Here is an 18,762-nt window from a genome sequence, read left to right as displayed (position 1 = left end):
AGCCCAGTGAATTGATTAGGTAGAGCTAGGGTATCATTACATGGACAATGGTGACCTCACCTTTTGGTTTAACTTTTTGACATGGAAAGTGTATAAAACAGCTTAACATTACTTATAATTCAAACAATGTGAGTAGTCTTTGAAATCACTTTACCACAGTATAAGGTTGGCATATAATTGCTGTTTTGCATTACAATTTTAGGTTGAATTAATTGAGACATTATCAAGTCTACAGCAAAAGCTAATATCCAAAACCATAGTGGTTAAAGGTGGTCCTTCCTATAAAAAAAAAATTTCAATCTCAGCCCTGAACTCAAAACTTTGCAGTGAAACTTTACCACTGCTAAGCCCTCAAACTGTTGTCTGGGAAGACAAGTCAAGAAATTCAGCTTCCACTTTTGACAAAAAAAGAAATAAAGATAGTAAGGTCTACAGGAGCAAATGAACTTCGCCACTGGTCCAATAATGTGTGATAAATTCATTTATTTTCCACAACATACTTGCTAATGAATAATAGGGTGAATAACAATAGGCCTTAAACACCTTACATTTTCACAAACTTTGTAATTTGTCCAACTAAACCTTTTTGTTTTTTCTGCTCTACAAATATTTTTGCCACCATCAGTTATAATACATCTTAGCAGATTACACTTCAGGTTATACTCATCTAGTTTATCTCTCAACTTCTTTGAAAATATTCTCACCTTCAGTTGTTCCACACAGACTATTCATAGCAGCTAATTTTAAAGTCACTTCAAACTCAGTATCTACTCCTCAAAAAAGCCAACAGTTGAGCAGTATCAGTAACATATGTCAACCCATCAAGAGCCAGGGAAAACTACTCAAAATGACCTATGTTGGTTTTCAGTTGATAATTGATATTGCTGTCGTTTTTCTCAGCTTTTTGAGCAGTTCTTCTCATCAAAACGCTAGTCATCTGATATTAGTTTATGCTTTCTGAACAGATTTCTTCCACTGTTGCAGTCAAACATGATTTAATTAACTCACTATCTGTGAGTGACTTTCTTTGCTTAGCTAATAAATGAGCCACTCAGAAACTTACTTTAGATTCAGCCTTGTTTTCACTTTTTAGTTTTATGAAGAAATTCTGCTGTTATTCCATTCTGTGTTATTTCCATTCCATTTGTTTCCCATTTCTAATTTTTATAAATGTTACTTTCCTGTGAAATAGGAATTTTGTGATGCGTGCTTAGTCTGCTAATGTCGACCTGTTTTGTATATTTTTAAGACTGTATAGTCTCATGGCATAATAAACACAGCACTGTGACATCTAATTAGAACACAAAGTGATCCACAGTCCATTGTGCCTTCCTTAAAAGCAGGACATCCAAAGTCCACTTTTCTCTTCCTTTCTTGTCTTTAGATGATGGGCATACAATGGTAATTTTTAAAACTAGGATGAAATATCACAGTACAGCAACACACAGGGCACTCAACATGCTGCCAAATTATATACAATGTCATCACAGTGAGCAGCAGTACAAAGCAAGGAGAGCGGCACATATGGTTTCTCTAGCAACCCCTCAACTCCATCATTATAGTCCTAAGACAGCTATAGTCAATAGGTAAACAAAGAGGCATGGCTGTGTTACAATAAAACTTTTTTTATGGATACTGACATTTGAATTTGTAGAATTTTTATGTGGGTCGTTTTCATTTATTTTCATTATCTCTTAACTTTTTGAATGTATGTTATACAATGATAATAACTTTTAATGTCATTGTCTGTCTGGGTGAGTTTCAACTGATTGATTTTTATGCTCATTATGGGTCGTTTTTGGTGCTTTTTGTCATACCTAGTAATTTTTGTGTAGCTGCCACACATTGTGAATTTAGCATTTTGGGGTGCTGAATATTTTTGTATTTCTAGAAATATTCTTGTTTTGTTCTGGGATGCAGTTAAGTTACTTGGGAACAGTTTGATCTTGCGGGGGGTCTCGATTTTAAGATTTATTAAGCAGGACTGGAGCCAACAACTGAGGCAAGACCCTTCAATATACTCTACCCTATGACCAGTGAATCATGAGGTTATTCAGTCAGGCTGGTATGACCAAGCGTATGGTCTTGGTATGACTAGCCCTCACACATGCATTGTTCAGTTGAATACTCAAGGAGGACCCTCTGCAGATATCCAGATTTCTCTTTTTGTATACCTCTCTCTTCTTCAGTGTTCTGTGCTGCAAACTCTAGCTTCCTTGGCCTCTCCAGACTCAGCTTTGTCTACTCCACTTATGGAGTCTGTTAGGCTCTATCTCAGTTTACCTTTCCTATCCTGAAGCCTGGAAGCTCTTTTAAGGGGTAAACCGTGGCAAACATAGGGCTCACCTCGTTTGTTTCCCATTTCACCCTTGGTTGCCTTAGGTCTAGTATCTTGAAAACTATTGGTTCATATATTTTGTCTATTTTTTATTTGTTTCAGATGGGAGGACAAATCCATTCCCTCTCTTCATGTTAGCCAGAAGCAGAAATCCTGCTATATAGAATTTTATTTCTACAATTGCTTACTGAGTATCTTTCCATTTATTTCCTTATGGCAGCCATTCCTCTGGAACTTTCTTATCAAAGTTGTATGACCCACATTTAGCATAGTATTTGGACATAGTAGATACTCCATAAATAATTGTTATCTGTAGAACTATTTAATTATGACTTTCTGCTCTTGATTTCCAAGGAAAAATTCTATCTTCATGCACGTTGATAAAGAATCTAAAGAAGTTTAATTAAATTTCCTCTGATTGCAGTTCTAAATTCTTTCCAGAGCTACACTATTTCTCTAGGTCTTTAAGGCAATTTTAAATTGTCTTTTAGTTCTTGTAGTATTTTTCAAGGCCAGATGTCTGTTGTTTTCTGTTAATTCTTCCTGGAACAGGAAAGATATATTCAGATCCTTCTTATCCTACTACCATCACCAAAAGGCAGGGTTTGTGGCCTGTCCATGGCTGCGTTGACTGAATATTTCAGTAAGTTTCTGGTAGCTTAAACTAAAATGCCATTTAGAAAGGTATATGATCTTACTTTCAAGAAGCAGATTAGTACAAGAGTGAATAAATCAAGCTTATTGAATAAGCAAGTTTATGCAAGTGCAAGTCACTTTATAGAAAGTTCTTATGTCCCAAACAAAAAGCTCAAATACAAGACCGTTCCATTAAAAATTTGGCAAGTTTACACTTGTATGTTTTTAGACATGAGGTTGGTTTGCATACTCCTTAGACTAATTTTAAGGGACTCTCAAATGTTCATCTGATGTGCCTCTGATAATTCCCTCTACCTCTTTTTCCAACACGCCGCATAATTTTATACTCAAAAACTACAATCCTCAGCATGCTTTCTGTCTTTACTTTTCCTATTTTTCACCTTTTGACTTCATTTTCTTTTGATTTCCTGTAAAGAGCTGTAATCTTAAAGTAAATAGGATAAAAACAGAGGAAGGTGGTGAAAAAAGGAACTATATTATGGCCACCTAATAGGAAATACCCAAACAGAAAAGAATAACTGTTCCCTGGATATGTTTTCCACTTTTGTTAATATAGATATCGTGCCAAAAACTGAGATCTGAAAAAGGAAAAGTCATTGACCTCAAAATAAGAAAGTACAAAGTGGAAATTAATGAATGTATAAAGGCCTAAAAACATAGCTATCAAGTAATTGATGGCAAGTAATTTCTTAGTAATATTTAGATAAATTTTACATTAAAAGAACAGTGACTATCTTATTCTTAACAAAACTTGATTGTAATTTTTAAAAATACTTCTATTTTACAGCAAAAAATATATATGTTTATGTGGCTGTAGGAGCATTCCATAGTTAATCTGATGTGGGGTGGGACCTTCAACAGTACAAGTACTTAAGTTCCACAGCCTCTTCATCCAGCTATCTGACCTATATAACTTTGAAACTCATGGTGAGGGTGGGAGGAGAGGAGCAAGTACAGTATATTGGTTTGTAAGGGCTGCCATAACGAAGTACCACAGACTGAGTGGCTTAAACAACAGAAATTTATTTCTTCATGGTTCTAGAGCTTAGAAGACCAAGATCAAGGTGTTGGCATGGTTGGTTTCATTCTGAGTCCTCTCACCTTGACTTATAGTTTTCTTCGTGTTGTGTACTCACATTGTTTTTCTCTATGCAAGCATGTCTGCAACCAAATTTCCTTTTCTTATAAGGACACCAGTCATATTGGAGTAGGGCTCACCCTCAAAACCTCATTTTAATCTAATTACCTCTTTAAAGACCTTATCTCCAAATACAGTCACATTCTGAGGAACTGGGATTCAGGACCTCAACATATGAATTTGGGTGGGGGGTGTAGAACCATTCAGTCCATAATATACAGCATCATTTATCTCTGCATCATCCTTAAACTCTCAAGAGGCAGAGTGTAAGCAAGCATTAGTACCAAATGACATTTTTATTTCAGCCTCATAGCTTAGAGTTAGTGTATAACGCCCTAAAGCATGTAAAATGGGTTACCTGTCTGAGTTTTCAGTATTTAGTGGTTTGTTTGGTGTTTGTTATTGTTATTTGTTTTTACTTTTTTGGGGTTTTCTTTGATAGTTCAGTGAAAAAAATGGGAAAATAGTGGATCATTATCAGATGCAGTCTTGAAACTAAAACCACAAAAGTTTTTTAGGAATAAGTCAGAGCCCTGTGGAGAAAGAGGGCTTTTTATTGTTATTTTAATGATGATACTAATTTGGGGGATACTTCAGTGAATATTGATATCACCTTGTAGAGAAGCAATTTGACAATATCTATGAAGAATGTAAGAGTATATACCCTTTAACATATAACTCCAGGCTAGGAATTTAACATTAGGAAATAAAAGATGAGCACAAATATTTTGCACAAAGATGTTCATTACATCTTTGCTTTCAACAGTGAAAAATTGGAAGCAATCTACTAGATATTTTTTGAAGACTATTTAGTGACCCAGGAAAAAGCTTGCTGTATAATGTAAAGAGATAAAAGCAGGATACAAAGCTGAATACACACAATAATCCTAATCTGAATGTGTGTATGTATTCATGTCTGGAAGGATGTAATTTTTAACATTATTTAGACCTTTTCCAATGGCCATGTTTTCATGATCAGAGCAAAACATATATTTGAAAATGTGAATTGATATCTTGGTTGATTATAGCTGTGTTTCTAGGTAAATAGGTGTTTCATATTTTCATCACAGCATAAAGGAATTTAACATTTCAGTTTATTACTTAACATGTGTCCCACTGAAAGTTAATTCATAAGACATGCAGTTCTCGTAAAGCAGTTACGAAGATATTTCTACTTAATTTAAGATTTTTTTCCAAATTTCTTTTAAGTTACCTCATACCATGATGTTTCCAACTCCTTTTCTGTCTTGATATTGCCTCTTTAGACCTTTGCTGAGTGAAACCAAGTTATGAAGTGCAGAAAAGGGACCGCAAGATATCATATCCAAAGTATATACTTCAATGAATATCCTCAGTCATTCCATTCATCACTACTACAGTGTAGTGACTAAAAAGTACCGGCCCTTTTTCAGTGTAAGGGGAAGGGGCAGGGTTGGTTTTGGAGCCCACATATGGTAAGTTGGGCATCCATGTGAGGCAGCAGCCTCATGTGGGAAAGCCAAGCCAGAGAAGAGTGAGGAGGGTATGCATGCAGGGGAGAGACAGGGGTCATGATAGCAGATTGGTCACGATCTGCATGATAGCAGAGAGATTGATCAAGGAACTCTGTTAAAGAAAATGGGAGCCAGGTTTCTCACTGTTGAAGAAGGGGATAACAAATATTAGAAGGGAGAAAGCTGGAAATAACCTTGTGTTTTTGGATTGGAACTGGAGGTATTGGTATGAACTCACGGATTTCAAGAAATATAAATAGAGAAATAAATATAGATTTCAATATGTGCTTGCATCTATGCACACACACATACACACACACACACACACACACTCCCCAGTTCTATCTACTAACATTCCACTGATAATGAGTACAACTAGCACCATATATTGATTTTTTTAATTAAAAAAATTTTTTTCTTCATATAGTAAGTCCTAAATAACATTCTCCACTAACAGGAACTGGAACTCCTTGGAGAAATGACAGATTTCAGGTGTAGGGCCTGGAAAATCTTTTTGTGCCAGAAAGTAAGAACATATTCAAAAATAATAGGAACATGTCAAAGGACAATATCAGACATAATATAGACAAATAAAACATAATGACTCCTTAGTAGTGGACATTTTTAAAGTATAACTATTATTTAATCTCTAAGTATAAATTCAAAATAAAAATCTATGTATAAATCCTAAAAAAGAAAGCTTATCTTATTTTGCAAGAAACTATAATAGCAATTCTTGTAAATTTAAAATTAGCTGACTTTTTTCCAAAATATGTCTGATTATAGGCAACGGGTTCAAGGGTTGGTGTCTTAACACAAAATGTAACTAACATGGGACTTTCAGTTATCATTTCCTTCATATATGGATGGGAGATGACACTCTTGATTCTGAGTATTGCTCCGGTACTTGCTCTGACAGGAATGATTGAAATGGCAGCAATGACTGGATTTGCCAACAAGGATAAGCAAGAACTTAAGCATGCTGGAAAGGTAAAATAAAGACTGTTGTTCCCATCATAACCTTTTAAGAGAAAATCACTAAGAGCTCCTATCCTTACAATACATAACTTCCTTTCTTAGGAATCTGTAAAGTGATGTATATGTATTGAAATTCATACAGATCAGTTTAAGATGGGGTTTAGATAATGTCATAGCAATAGGGTGCATAATTTAGAGCATAGGCTCTGGAGTCAAACTGGCTGAATTAGAATCCAGATTCTACTACTAACAAATGTGTGATCTGAGCAAGTTACATCAACCTTTCTGGACTTCAGTTTCTTCCTCTGTAAAGTGGAAATAAAATAGTATCCCCTTAGAGATATTTATGACTATTACAGAAAACACTTAGTCTTATTAGTATATGCAATAGTATCTGGAAAACAGTAAGCACTCAGTAATGTCAGCCATTATTACTGTTACCAAATCGTGGGGGAATTTGTTAACATTGTGATTCTACATTCTCTGATTATTGAATAATTGAATGTCTTGAATAATTCTGGGTATTTTATTTTTCAAAATAAAGAGGAAATATAATAGTTACTAAATTCAAGGCAAGGTACTGATATTGGTAGTGCCTAAAACAAAGCTTTAGAGACAAGGACCATTTTTAAAATGATCAAAATGAACAATGTATTTACTTGGAAAATTTTTTGACATATATAAGTTTCTCAGAATCAATCATATTCATAAAGATAATCATTGTAGTAGTGATTTAGAGAAACATTAGTAATGTAGTACCATAATATCTAAAAGTTGAAAGAGATGTCATTTGATCCAGCCACTCACCCAAAGTAGAAATCTCTTGTACAACATCCCTGTTGAGCATATATCCATCTTTTATCCACCCTTTTCTCCAGTGGCAGGCAGTGCATTACTTTCCCAGGCTGCTGCCTACACCTTAGATGGTAGGGAGTTCTTTTTTTTTTTTTTTTTTTTGGTGGCCTTCTATCCTTCTCTTCTTGCCTTTCATCTTGATTGAGGTCCAAAACCTGCTTCTCGTGACGCTATGAAGCCGCATCATGTAAATGCCAAGTCTTCTCTTGGTCACCCAGCCCCAACTTCTCTCATGATATAGTTTCAAAGATCTATATCACATTGGTGAAAGGCCTGAATATAAAGATGATTTTAGTATCATTATGGTCTGTATCACAGTGATTGTATCATATTATAAATAGCATGAATATTCATGAATAGGGATCCAACCAAGCACAGGACTCATAGAAATCTGGTTTTCATGACCCTTGGACTTTTCCACCTTTCTTGCACTAGATAAGGACCCTTGGAATGTCTGCTTGAGCAGTACAGACTGAACTACATAGCATATATTTGCTTCAGAAACACAGAAAACTTGTTCAGCCCTCCGTGTGAGCAAATTATCACAATTTCCAAGTTAATCTGGCCATAATTAATTATATTTTATTCATCTTAATTTTTATGTCATGAGCTTTAGTTGCTTATGTGCCATTTGATTTTTTTCCTTTTTGTATTATTAAAGTAACCTCAGAGTATACAATCAATAACTGCAATCAAATAAGCAATGTGTCCTTTCCCACTAGCTTTTCAATCAGTCACTTTACCAAACACCAAAACTTAGAATATGGACCAATAAAACATATTGGTCCTTCTTTGGTTGCATGTGTAGATTTGGAAAAATCATCAAGTGTTTTATTTTTCAGGTTTTAAATGACCATATTAGTAAAAAATAAATAAAATGACCATATTAGTTTTTAAAAAAGGACTATTTTCTAAGGTTCTGCTTTCAGTCCTTTCTTTATTGTGAAAAATGATCACAAGACTTTTTCATTCATTTCTTTTTGTTTTCCTCAAGATTTCAGCATTCTCATCGATTTTCCTCATGCACTACAAAATGTTACAGATGGAGATTTCTTTGAGTTCATTTTGAAATTATGAGAATTTAGAGCAGAATCCAGGTGTCCTGACCATGGTCTACATATCAGTTCTCTCCCGTAACCCAAGTTCTCCTTCAAACAACCTTGGGTATCCACCTAGGTCTTCATCTGTCCCACAGTCCACTCTGCCAGCCTGGAAAGAGAATGTGGAAGCAAAAAGTTTCTCTTTCAAGTCAACATGTGTTCTCATGTCCAAGAAGTTATTCTGCGCCAAAAGTCTCCTCCATTTTTGATCCCCCTTCTTTTTGAAAACTATATAACTATGAAGAAGCATTACATTTGACCTAAATATCTTTTTAAGTTCACAGACATCAACATGAAAAACAGCTATACAATATCTTATACAGAATTCAAAAGCCACACTCCATGTTACTTTACAGCAGTGTTCCTGAGAACTTTGGTTGCTATTTGCATTTCTGTGCTAGAATAAAATAATTATTTACTTGATTCTCTCTTCTGTCTTCTTCTTAAATCAGCTCATAATTCATAGGACAGCTCCTTTGCATAATTACATACGGACATAATGCTCACTAATGTTTGATCTCTCTGCTTATGGAACTAGTTTAAATAGAAACTCAATGAAGACTTAAAGAGGGCTAAATTTAGACCAGTGGACGAAATCTTTTCAAAAGGAATTTTCCTTGAGCTTATTATCCTAATATATTATTTTCCTGTCTTATTTTGGGGAAGGAAAAACAAGAAGCTAAGAAAACTCATCAGAAAAACTTATTGACTTAATGTACTTACTATGTCCCCATTGTGACTGTAACTCACAACCAGAAGTTCAGCCATTACTAATTTTATTTCTCGATTTTATTATCTTGTTTTATAACATAGCAACCGAAACTGTGGAGAATATACGCACTACAGTGTCATTAACAAGAGAAAAAGCCTTCGGGCAAATGTATGAGGAGACGCTTCAGACTCAGCACAGGTGATTGTAGATTCATACTGACTGTGTTAACTATAGTTTGTTCCTATAAAGGCAGCACTCCTGGGTGACTCCAGTGGTTTGCCTGCCAACTCATTTGCTCTGGAATCTTTCCTAGTAATGGCATAGCGTAATTCCTTATATGACTCCACCAAGAGGAAACTAGAAAGAGGATTGAGAGCAAGCACATTTAGAATATATGTTTTAGGTCCTCCCACATTGCCATGAACTATAACAAAGTGTGCATATTTTTCTTATTTCCATGAAACATGATTGAGGAAATAACATATTTAAGAAAGAAAATAATATTGCTTAGCCCTTTATATTGAATCTCTATAAAGAGTTCACATTTTAAAATGAATATATGCACAACAAATGTGATCAATTCTTTTAATTTTAAACTAGTCCTCCTTACCACATTTACTTAGTGATACTCTTTGTATTACTTTATCAGAAAGATAGCTTTGTACTCTTTTACACTCACGCTTGTGGTTGGTACCGCCATTTAATTCCCACTATTCTATTAGTGCAACATTAGGATAGAAAATATTTTTAAACCAAATCTCTTTAACTCTTTCAGTAACTATCCTTTCACAGACCTTGTCCATTCATTTGAAAATACATAGAGGCAGCTTTGTTACATTGAACTATAAAGCATATACCTATAGAGAAAATCATTACATTTATTGTTTTCTCTATAATAATTCTCAGTAGTTAAAAAGTCATTTTCTCGGGGCTTCCCTGGTGGTGCAGTGGTTGAGAGTCTGCCTGCCGATGCAGAGGACACGGGTTCGTGCCCCGGTCCCGGAAGATCCCACATGCCGCGGGAGCGGCTGGGCCCGTGAGCCATGGCCGCTGAGCCTGCGCGTCCGGAGCCTGTGCTCCGCAACGGGAGAGGCCACAACAGTGAGAGGCCCGCGTACCGCAAAAAAAAAAAAAAAAGTAAAAAAGAAAAAAAAAGTCATTTTCTCTTTAATAATTAGAAAAAGTGTATACCCCCTAAATGATAACATGTTTTACCTTCTGTACTCATTACTCTACGTTTATTTAAAGGACCTTACTATACCTCATGCCCCATTATCTAGTAAATTTTGTGCATTTCAGAAATACCTTGAAGAAAGCACAGATCATTGGAATCTGTTACGCATTCAGCCATGCCTTTGTATATTTTGCCTATGCAGCGTGTTTTCGATTTGGAACTTATTTAATTCAAGCAGGACGAATGACCCCAGAGGGCATGTTCAGGTAAGTTGGACAAATATATAAACCCTGTAAATGGGTTATGTACTTAAATTAACCAGAAAGATGTCTAGTTTAGAGTGTATTATCATTTAAATCATATATGTGCAAAAGACATGTTGGGGAAATTTTAAAATTTTTTGTTATTTAATATCTATTGATATAAGTGCAGTCAAGCTGGTAAAATACTGATATAACACAGGTACTCTGAGTTAAACTCCCAGATGAATTGCTTCCTACTTCAGTTTACTAGACCTGGGAATGTAGGGGTAAAATATGCCATCTTGGGCTTCCCTGGTGGTGCAGTGGTTGAGAGTCCGCCTGCCGATGCAGGGGACACGGGTTTGTGCCCTGGTCCGGGAAGATCCCACATGCCGCGGAGCGGCTGGGCCTGTGAGCCATGGCCGCTGAGCCTGCGCGTCCGGAGCCTGTACTCCGCAACGGGAGAGGCCGCAGCAGTGAGAGGCCCGCGTCCCGCACAAAAAAAAAAACAAAAAAAAGCCTTCTTGTTATCCATTGTCTTCCAAGGTGGAGATGGCTTTATCAAGTGTGACTGTAAATCAGTGAGGTAAGTTCCTTGCTAAGCAAATACTCCAGGAGAAACACATGTAAATGAGTATTTCTCTTCAGAAAAGTCACATTGAGAATTGATCATGGCATCCCAATGAGGCTGCCTCTTCCCAAAGCATTTGTTGGTGCTTCTATTTGGAACTCTGTTCACATAGTTATGAATTTCTTTACTTCACAGAAACACCTAAATTCAAATTCTGAAATTAGAAAAATTTATCTTGGGTATTAATTCTGAGCTTCTTAAGTCTCCCTAAAATGTCAGATTGTTACTAATCTGTATCATAAATGTCACTGCTAAATGTTTAGAGCTAGAGAAATCCATACAATATTTGACTCCAAAAAGTAACGTTATTTTCTTTTTAAGAAGCCCACCAAAACATACACATCAAAGCAAGGATCAGCCTCTTCAATATAATGACTTGGGAGGTTACACCTGTTTCAAGGATACTTCCATTTGGCAAAAAATGTCGGGAACTCCTCTTTGGGATTTACCTCTCAACACTCAGACACATTCTTTTGAATATCCTTATTGGTGGCACATATTTGTACTTTGAGGATATATTCAATTTGAAGAAATGGCCAAAAGTCATTTGAAGCCAAATAATTTCAGAATAACTTGGAATAATTTTCAGTTCCTCTTCATGTGTTTGTTTGTTTGTTTGTTTGTTTATCTATCAAACATTAACTGAGTTCCCAGGAAGTTTCTTTGCTAGGCACTCAGAAGGAAAGCATCCACAGTTCACCAACCTAATATTTTTGAATCTGTGGGGCCACTTAGAGGTTTCATGAAGCAGATTTTCTTATAAAATGGAATATCTGTATGTAAAATGTCAACAGGAATTTTAGGCTCCCTGTTCTACCATGTTTTCCTACCCTCTAAAACAGTGTGCAGTACTGTCCGTGTGAACATATAAATCACAATTATGACATTTAGCCTTGGACTTCATTCTGATTACACAGACTAGTTTACAGAGATAAATTAGCAAGAAACCAAATGTAGAATCACCTAAATTACTTTATTCAGTTCACCAGCCTGCACTAAATTAGCAAGTTGTTTCTTTGGTTCTTATGAAATGCAGGCAATCACAAGCTTAAAATTTGATTGTATTCCAAAAGTTTGCTTGCAAGCCAATCGTTTGAAACTCAGAACATGTCTTCCTTACGTTGCTCTAAACTTTCTGCAGGCATCTTTAAATCCCCAGTGTCCCATTCCTTCATATAACTGTTCCTTGGTATTAGTAGAGAGCAAGCCAATTAAATATATTTATACTAATGTAGGATGTCTGATGATTTTATCAATTCTCACAGAAGAATTTTCATTTATAAAAGCAATTATAATCCCAGTTACTTTCTAATGGATTTAGCTGAAGATAGTGTAACAAAGCAATCAAGAGAGAATCACCTATTTTCCCATCACCAAACTCACTAGGGTACCACTGACTCACCATGCCTGCCATCTCCATGCAAGAACTAAGGTCCTCGTCTGCAATAGGTTCCTGCAATCATCTCTTCACATCAGTTTCTGTCACTACTGTTTCTTTGCTTTATAATCACCTGTCATAAGAAAAAGAAAGAAATCTCTCCCATGACCTTAAGTCCCCTTCTGCCTACTTTCAATGTCTCTGTTCTCCTTTGCAGCAAAACAAATTCTAGAGTAGCCTATTCTTGTTATCTACACCTTTTCATCTCCAACCTCTCCTAAACTCATTCCAGTCAAGCCTTGATTCCCACCATTCCACTAGAAAGACTCATTGTCAAGGTCACCACTGACCTCCATCTTGCCCACCCATGACCCATCCAGTGTCCGGTTTTCCCATTTCATTTAACTTGACCTCTCAGCAGTATTTTATACTCTCCTTCCTGAAACATTTTCTTCTCTAGGCTTTTTCTCCTTTGTTATTGGCCCCTCCTCCTCTATTTCCTTTACGGGCTCCTGATTTTCTGCTGGGCCTCCACGTGTTGGGGGGCTTTAGAGTTCTCAGTGCTTTTCATCCACACACTCTAATTGGTAATTTCATCCAATCTAATGGTTTTTTAAATATTACCTGTATCTTGATGACTCCCTTCTGTGTATTTCCAACTCTGACCCCACTCCTAAATACCACATGCTTATCCAACTACCTACTGGACATCTCCACTTAGGCATCTAATCATATCTTAATGTGTCCAGAACAGAATTTGAAGTTTTTCCTTCCCAAAGTGTCTCTTCTCCAAGACTTCTCCATCTTAATAAACAGCACCACCATCTATGCAGTTGCTCGGCCCAAAAATCTAAGAGTCATCCCTTATTTCTTCTCTTGCCTTCACCCACCACATACAGCACCAAGTCTTAACAGCTGTAACTCCAAAATACTTCTTACCATCTCTACCCATGTTACCTTCCATTTTATCTCTTTGCCTGTCTTGACTGGACCACTGCAACTACCTGCTCACTGATGTCCCAGTACTCACTCTCTTGCTTCCCTGTAATCCATTCTCCACACAGTAGCTAGGCTAATCTTTTAAAACACAAATCCAATTCCATCAATTTACTAAAATACTGTAATGAATTCCCATTGAAATTTGAATAAAACCAAATTCCTTACTCTGACCTGAAAGCTCTACACATTTGGGCCTCTGCCTTCCTTTCTAACCTCATCTACCATTGTCTTTTTTTGTGATCTGCACATCAGACCCCTACTTGCATTTCTGTCCCTGGAACTCTCAGTGTTTTTGCACTTGCTCTTTCCTCTGTCTGGAATAATCATTCAGTTCTTTACTGGGCTGCCTCTTTCTCACCATCCAAGCCTCTGCTCCCAAGTCCACTCCTCAGAGGGACTTTTGCTGATGGCTCAAAGTAGTCCTCTTAGCCCTTCTCGTCATCACTCTCTATCCCATTACCATGGTTTAGTTTGTGTATAGCACTTACCACTATGTGAAATTATCTTTTTTGTTTCCAGATTTATTGAGTGCATAGACTGTAAGCTCAGTCAGAGCAGAGCTTAGCCTGTTTTGGTCACTGATGTTTCCCTAGAGCCAAAAACAAGAGCTTGGAACATCATAGGCATGCAATAAATATTCACTGAATAAAAGACTGAACCAAAAATAAAGGGAGAGACTTGGAGTGGTGCATAATTAAGCAGTCCAGTCATTCCTGGAAATGTATTCCCAGATTCAACTTTTCCACATCACTCCTGTTTTTTACAGATTCTTCTCTTTTTCTTCCCTTCTACATCCAAGTGCTTTGGCATAAGGACTGGATGTAAGTCAAAGACAGCCATTTATAGAAAAGTAGAATGTTTGTAGCTGGGAGTCTACTTCTCCATACTGAGATTTGTTTAGATTAAAACTAAGCAAAGAATTTTCTTAGTTAAAGAATGATACAACTTCAAAATCATGCAATCACTATCATGCCTGCAAATGACATCAGGCAGGACATTTCTTGAATGGGGCCTCTCAAGGCTGCCAACAATTCTGTTTCATATGATAATCACTATAACACCAAACTTGATTGAGTCCTTACTTAGTATTAAGGATTTTTAATACATTTTCTGCTTAATCTTCTCCACTACCCTGTGAAATACTATGATTCCCATTGTACAGATGGGGAAAATTAACACTCAAGGAAGTTACCTAACTTGCCCAAAGTCAGTTAATCAGCAAGTGGCAGAGCACAGATTCAAGTTCATGACTCAAGATGCTAGGGGCTTTGCTTAGTTGACATTTATTTTTATTAATTATTATTACTAATTCTGTGACAAACTTTCATAGAACCTTTCTATAAAATTATTGTTTTTTTAAAAATTCTTGTATAGTTTTCCAAACATTTAAATATCCAGAGCTGGGCTGATTCTTACCATAAATGGAACAAGTAACTTGCTTAATATTAGTTTATGACCCTAAAATATAGGAGAATCAAAAGGCCCCCATACAAAAATTCCTCCTCCTGCTGGACTACCATATATCCTGAATTTTTTTTTCATTAAGTTCATTGAAAAGGGTCATTTCTGGAGACGTAAGAATTTTAGCTGTCAGAACATATGTAGGACTGTTAACATGAGAGCAACGATTAATGAACAGTAATCACACTGGTATTTCCTAGTGCCCTGAGGGAAGGAAGAAACAAGGAGCTATCTGAGCTTGGACCACGAGTATCATTTTTGATTTGAGTTTCATTCAACCAGACTACAAACAAAGTAAGGATACCCATACTTTTATAGTATGGACAAAGAAGAGAGGCTCTGGGAAATATGGGTATGGGGCTGTGCAAAATGTGAACAGATGAGATTTGTCTTCAATAGCAAAATCTTCAGTTTTCTTAGAGACCCAAAGTGGTCCCCAGCTACCATAAACATATCACAAGTGTCCCTTTAGACACACTAAACTACACCTGGCCTAAAGGACTCTGTGCCTTCCAGAATCTAAGGACAGAGACAGCTTTCTATATAATCAGCTAATTGAATGGAAGATTTTACAAAGAAAACTCTCTCCTACTAGAACCCTCCTTACATGAAAAGAACTTTGTGCCATTCTCTAAATCAATGGTTTCCCAACTCATCAATCGAGGAGCTGGTTAAACATGCAGATACCTGGAGCTCACCCTACAGATCTAACCCAGAGATCTGTAGATCTGGTGTAGGGCCAGGAAACTACGTTTTACCAAACATCCCAGACTGTTCTGAGGCACAGGATCTGAAGATCACTCTTTAAGAAATATGAGCATAGGGACTGAATTCCAGGCTGCTCTCCACAGCTACTTGAAACCTCAGGGTTTTCTTTTGGCCATTACCAGAAACTTTTCTAGAATTATATAAGAACTGGGGAAGTCATATTTTCGTTTATTGTATAAAATAAAGATGCTTTATTCACTGTATAAAATGTGAATGTATTTTCATGATTTATAGCTACCAGGATGGATAAGCTGTCTCTCTTTCAGAAATGACAGTGTGCCTTATAGAAGGAGATGCACAACGGGAGTTTTAACAGCAGAATCCCTTGATGTGCTCATAAAGTTACGTTATCAGCAAAGCTGCTTAACCAAAACCTTAGCTTTTTCTTCTAAAAAAATAGGCAACATACATTTCTTATGGTAGAAACTGTCTCCATCCATCTCTATTATTGTAGAAGTTTCTCTGAAATGAGCATTTTTTAAAAGGTGGTGACATTTTCCCTCTGCTGCCTTGCAGCCAATGCATAGGCATTCAGAAAATCTCTTTCTTACGTTCTCATACACATACGTGTAGTAAAAATCTCCCCTTCTGCTTCTGTTAGCCGTAGCAACACTTTGGATTTACTTCAGTCTAAATGTACAGACTTTGAGAAATACAACATAAATTTATTTTCTCCCATCTGAATTTTAGTGCCTTTAGGTTAGTTTCTAGCTAACTTGCCTTTTGCAGTATAGTCCAGAAACCATTAGTGTTCCAGCAGAGGTTTCTGTTATTCTCCATACTCCCACGTCAGAACTTTCCTCTCTCTGTTTCTTCCTTCTTTGCTACGCATATTAGCAGGAAGCTAAGTAGAGCAGATGGGTAAGAAAGAATCAAGTCATGACAGCCTTCAGTACAGTAACTATAAAAGCCACAGCTTTGAAAACTGCCTGATAAGCAGAGAGCCAAGCAGCTTATGTGTTGTGGCCTAGTCCTCCAAAAATCCAAATGCAGTTCTTGACAGGAAATCATATTGAACTTTGAATATTTAATGTGGTTATTGGCCAAAAGAACAATAGGTGGGTTTTCAGTGAATATTAATAGTAAGTTAACAGCTTGGAATAAAAAGGGATAGAAAGCAAGCTAGGTCTCCACCATCATCTTTGCTCTGGTAGGCCAGGCAGCCATGGAACTGTGTTAACATAATTAGGAAAACAACCTTAGTTAGCCAAAACAAGGAAAACAGGAAAGTCTTCTTTGTGTTCGTTGCCATGGCAGCCACCCAGCTTCTGCCAGGCTCCTCCCCAGAGATTATGCAGAGGTTAGGAGGAAAAGATAAGGAGACCAGATAGAGGGATCAACCATTGAAGGGATCTAAAGGAGACAAATCAAGGGGGATTTGCTATCTAGGGTCCTCTGAAGATTCTAAAATGGGAAACAAGTGGTAACAAACCCCAACATGCAGGGAGAGACAGTTCAGGTCAGCTTTCCACTAGAAGGAGCACTGTGTAAGGGAAAACAGTTAACAAGGAGGTTCAAGTTCCAGTCCTACAGTTTCATAGCTATGTGATTCTGGGCAAATTACTTATTTCTCTGAGATAAAGAGTCTCCTTATTTATTAAAAAGTGATGTGTGTGCCTTACTCCTAGGTGATCAAATGGTAACATGTATACAAAAACATTCTGTAAAACCCAAAGTACCAAATAAATATAAGTTGTATATTTTCTCTCTCCCTTCTGTTGAGAAAGAGATTTATGGTGAAAAGAAAAGGATCTTTGTACTGTTATATGGATGTTAGGGGAAAAGAGTATGAGTATAGGAATAATTGTAATAGCCACCCCTGTGAGGAAAGATACTCTATCTTCCGATCAAAAAAAAGAAACTTACTGAGTGGGGACTTCAGAAGTTGTGGTGTGACCTGCTATGCTAATCTACATCCATAGAAATGTGAGAACTTACTTTCCAACAGAAAGTGTCCCATTAACTTTCAGTTCTATGAGAGGAATAACAATAACTTAAACACTTAATGAGCACTATACTAAACACTTCATATTATTAATGTATTTAATTCGCACAACAACCCCATAAGATGTAGATGGTCTTGTTATCTCCAATTGTCAGTAAGGAAGCAGAAGCACAAAGAACATGCACAGGGTCACAGAACTAGCAAATAAATGATGGAGTTTGGATGTAGTCCCAGTGATCTGGCTTCAGAGTCCAGTCTCTGAACTGCCCAGTATATTTCCTCTTAGAATAAGTCACCAAAGGTATACAAGCTGGATATGGGAGCAGAGTTAAGGGGAGACAAATAGACCTGAACCAGTAACTATGCTGGGTATTTCTATTTGGATCAATTGTATTAAAATTAGGATTATTCATTTCTATGCTTTTTTACGTTGTTCCCAGCCAAAAGATCCTTTAAAAGTTCTAATTCGGGCTTCTCTGGTGGCGTGGTGGTTAAGAATCCGCCTGCCAATGCAGGAGACACGGGTTCGAGCCCTGGTCCGGGAAGATCCCACATGCCGCGGAGGAACTAAGCCCGTGTACCGCAACTACTGAGCCTGTGCTCTAGAGCCTGCGAGCCACGACTAATGAAGCCCGCACGCCTAGAGCCCATGCTCCGCAACAAGAGAAGCCACAGCAATGAGAAGACCGCATACCACAATGAAGAGTAGTAGCCCCTGCTCGCTGCAACTAGAGAAAGCCCACGCGCAGCAGTGAAGACCCAATGCAGCCAAAAATAAATAAATAAAATAAATACATTTATTTAAAAAAAAATTCTAATTCTATTTCAGCAGCAATGATGGGCAAGGGGATTTCCCCACTGCTTGAAAATGCTTGGAAGGATCATTGTAGCAA

The 18,762-nt window shown here is 37.0% G+C and overlaps 1 protein-coding gene across 1 annotated transcript in view; it reads left to right on the top strand.

The window, feature by feature from the left end:
- The window catches only part of ABCB5 (ATP binding cassette subfamily B member 5), a 113,013-nt gene that overhangs the window by 78,922 nt on the left and 15,329 nt on the right, over window positions 1-18,762 (top strand). The window contains 3 exon segments of the mRNA XM_004316485.4: window positions 6,413-6,616; window positions 9,369-9,469; window positions 10,571-10,711. Coding sequence (XP_004316533.3) covers window positions 6,413-6,616; window positions 9,369-9,469; window positions 10,571-10,711 — 446 coding nt within the window.

Source organism: Tursiops truncatus, chromosome 9 (genome assembly GCF_011762595.2).
Source record: "Tursiops truncatus isolate mTurTru1 chromosome 9, mTurTru1.mat.Y, whole genome shotgun sequence".
Classification (NCBI taxonomy): domain Eukaryota; kingdom Metazoa; phylum Chordata; class Mammalia; order Artiodactyla; family Delphinidae; genus Tursiops; species Tursiops truncatus.
Note: the sequence above shows the minus strand (reverse complement) of the source record. Positions and strands in the feature narration are given on the sequence as shown.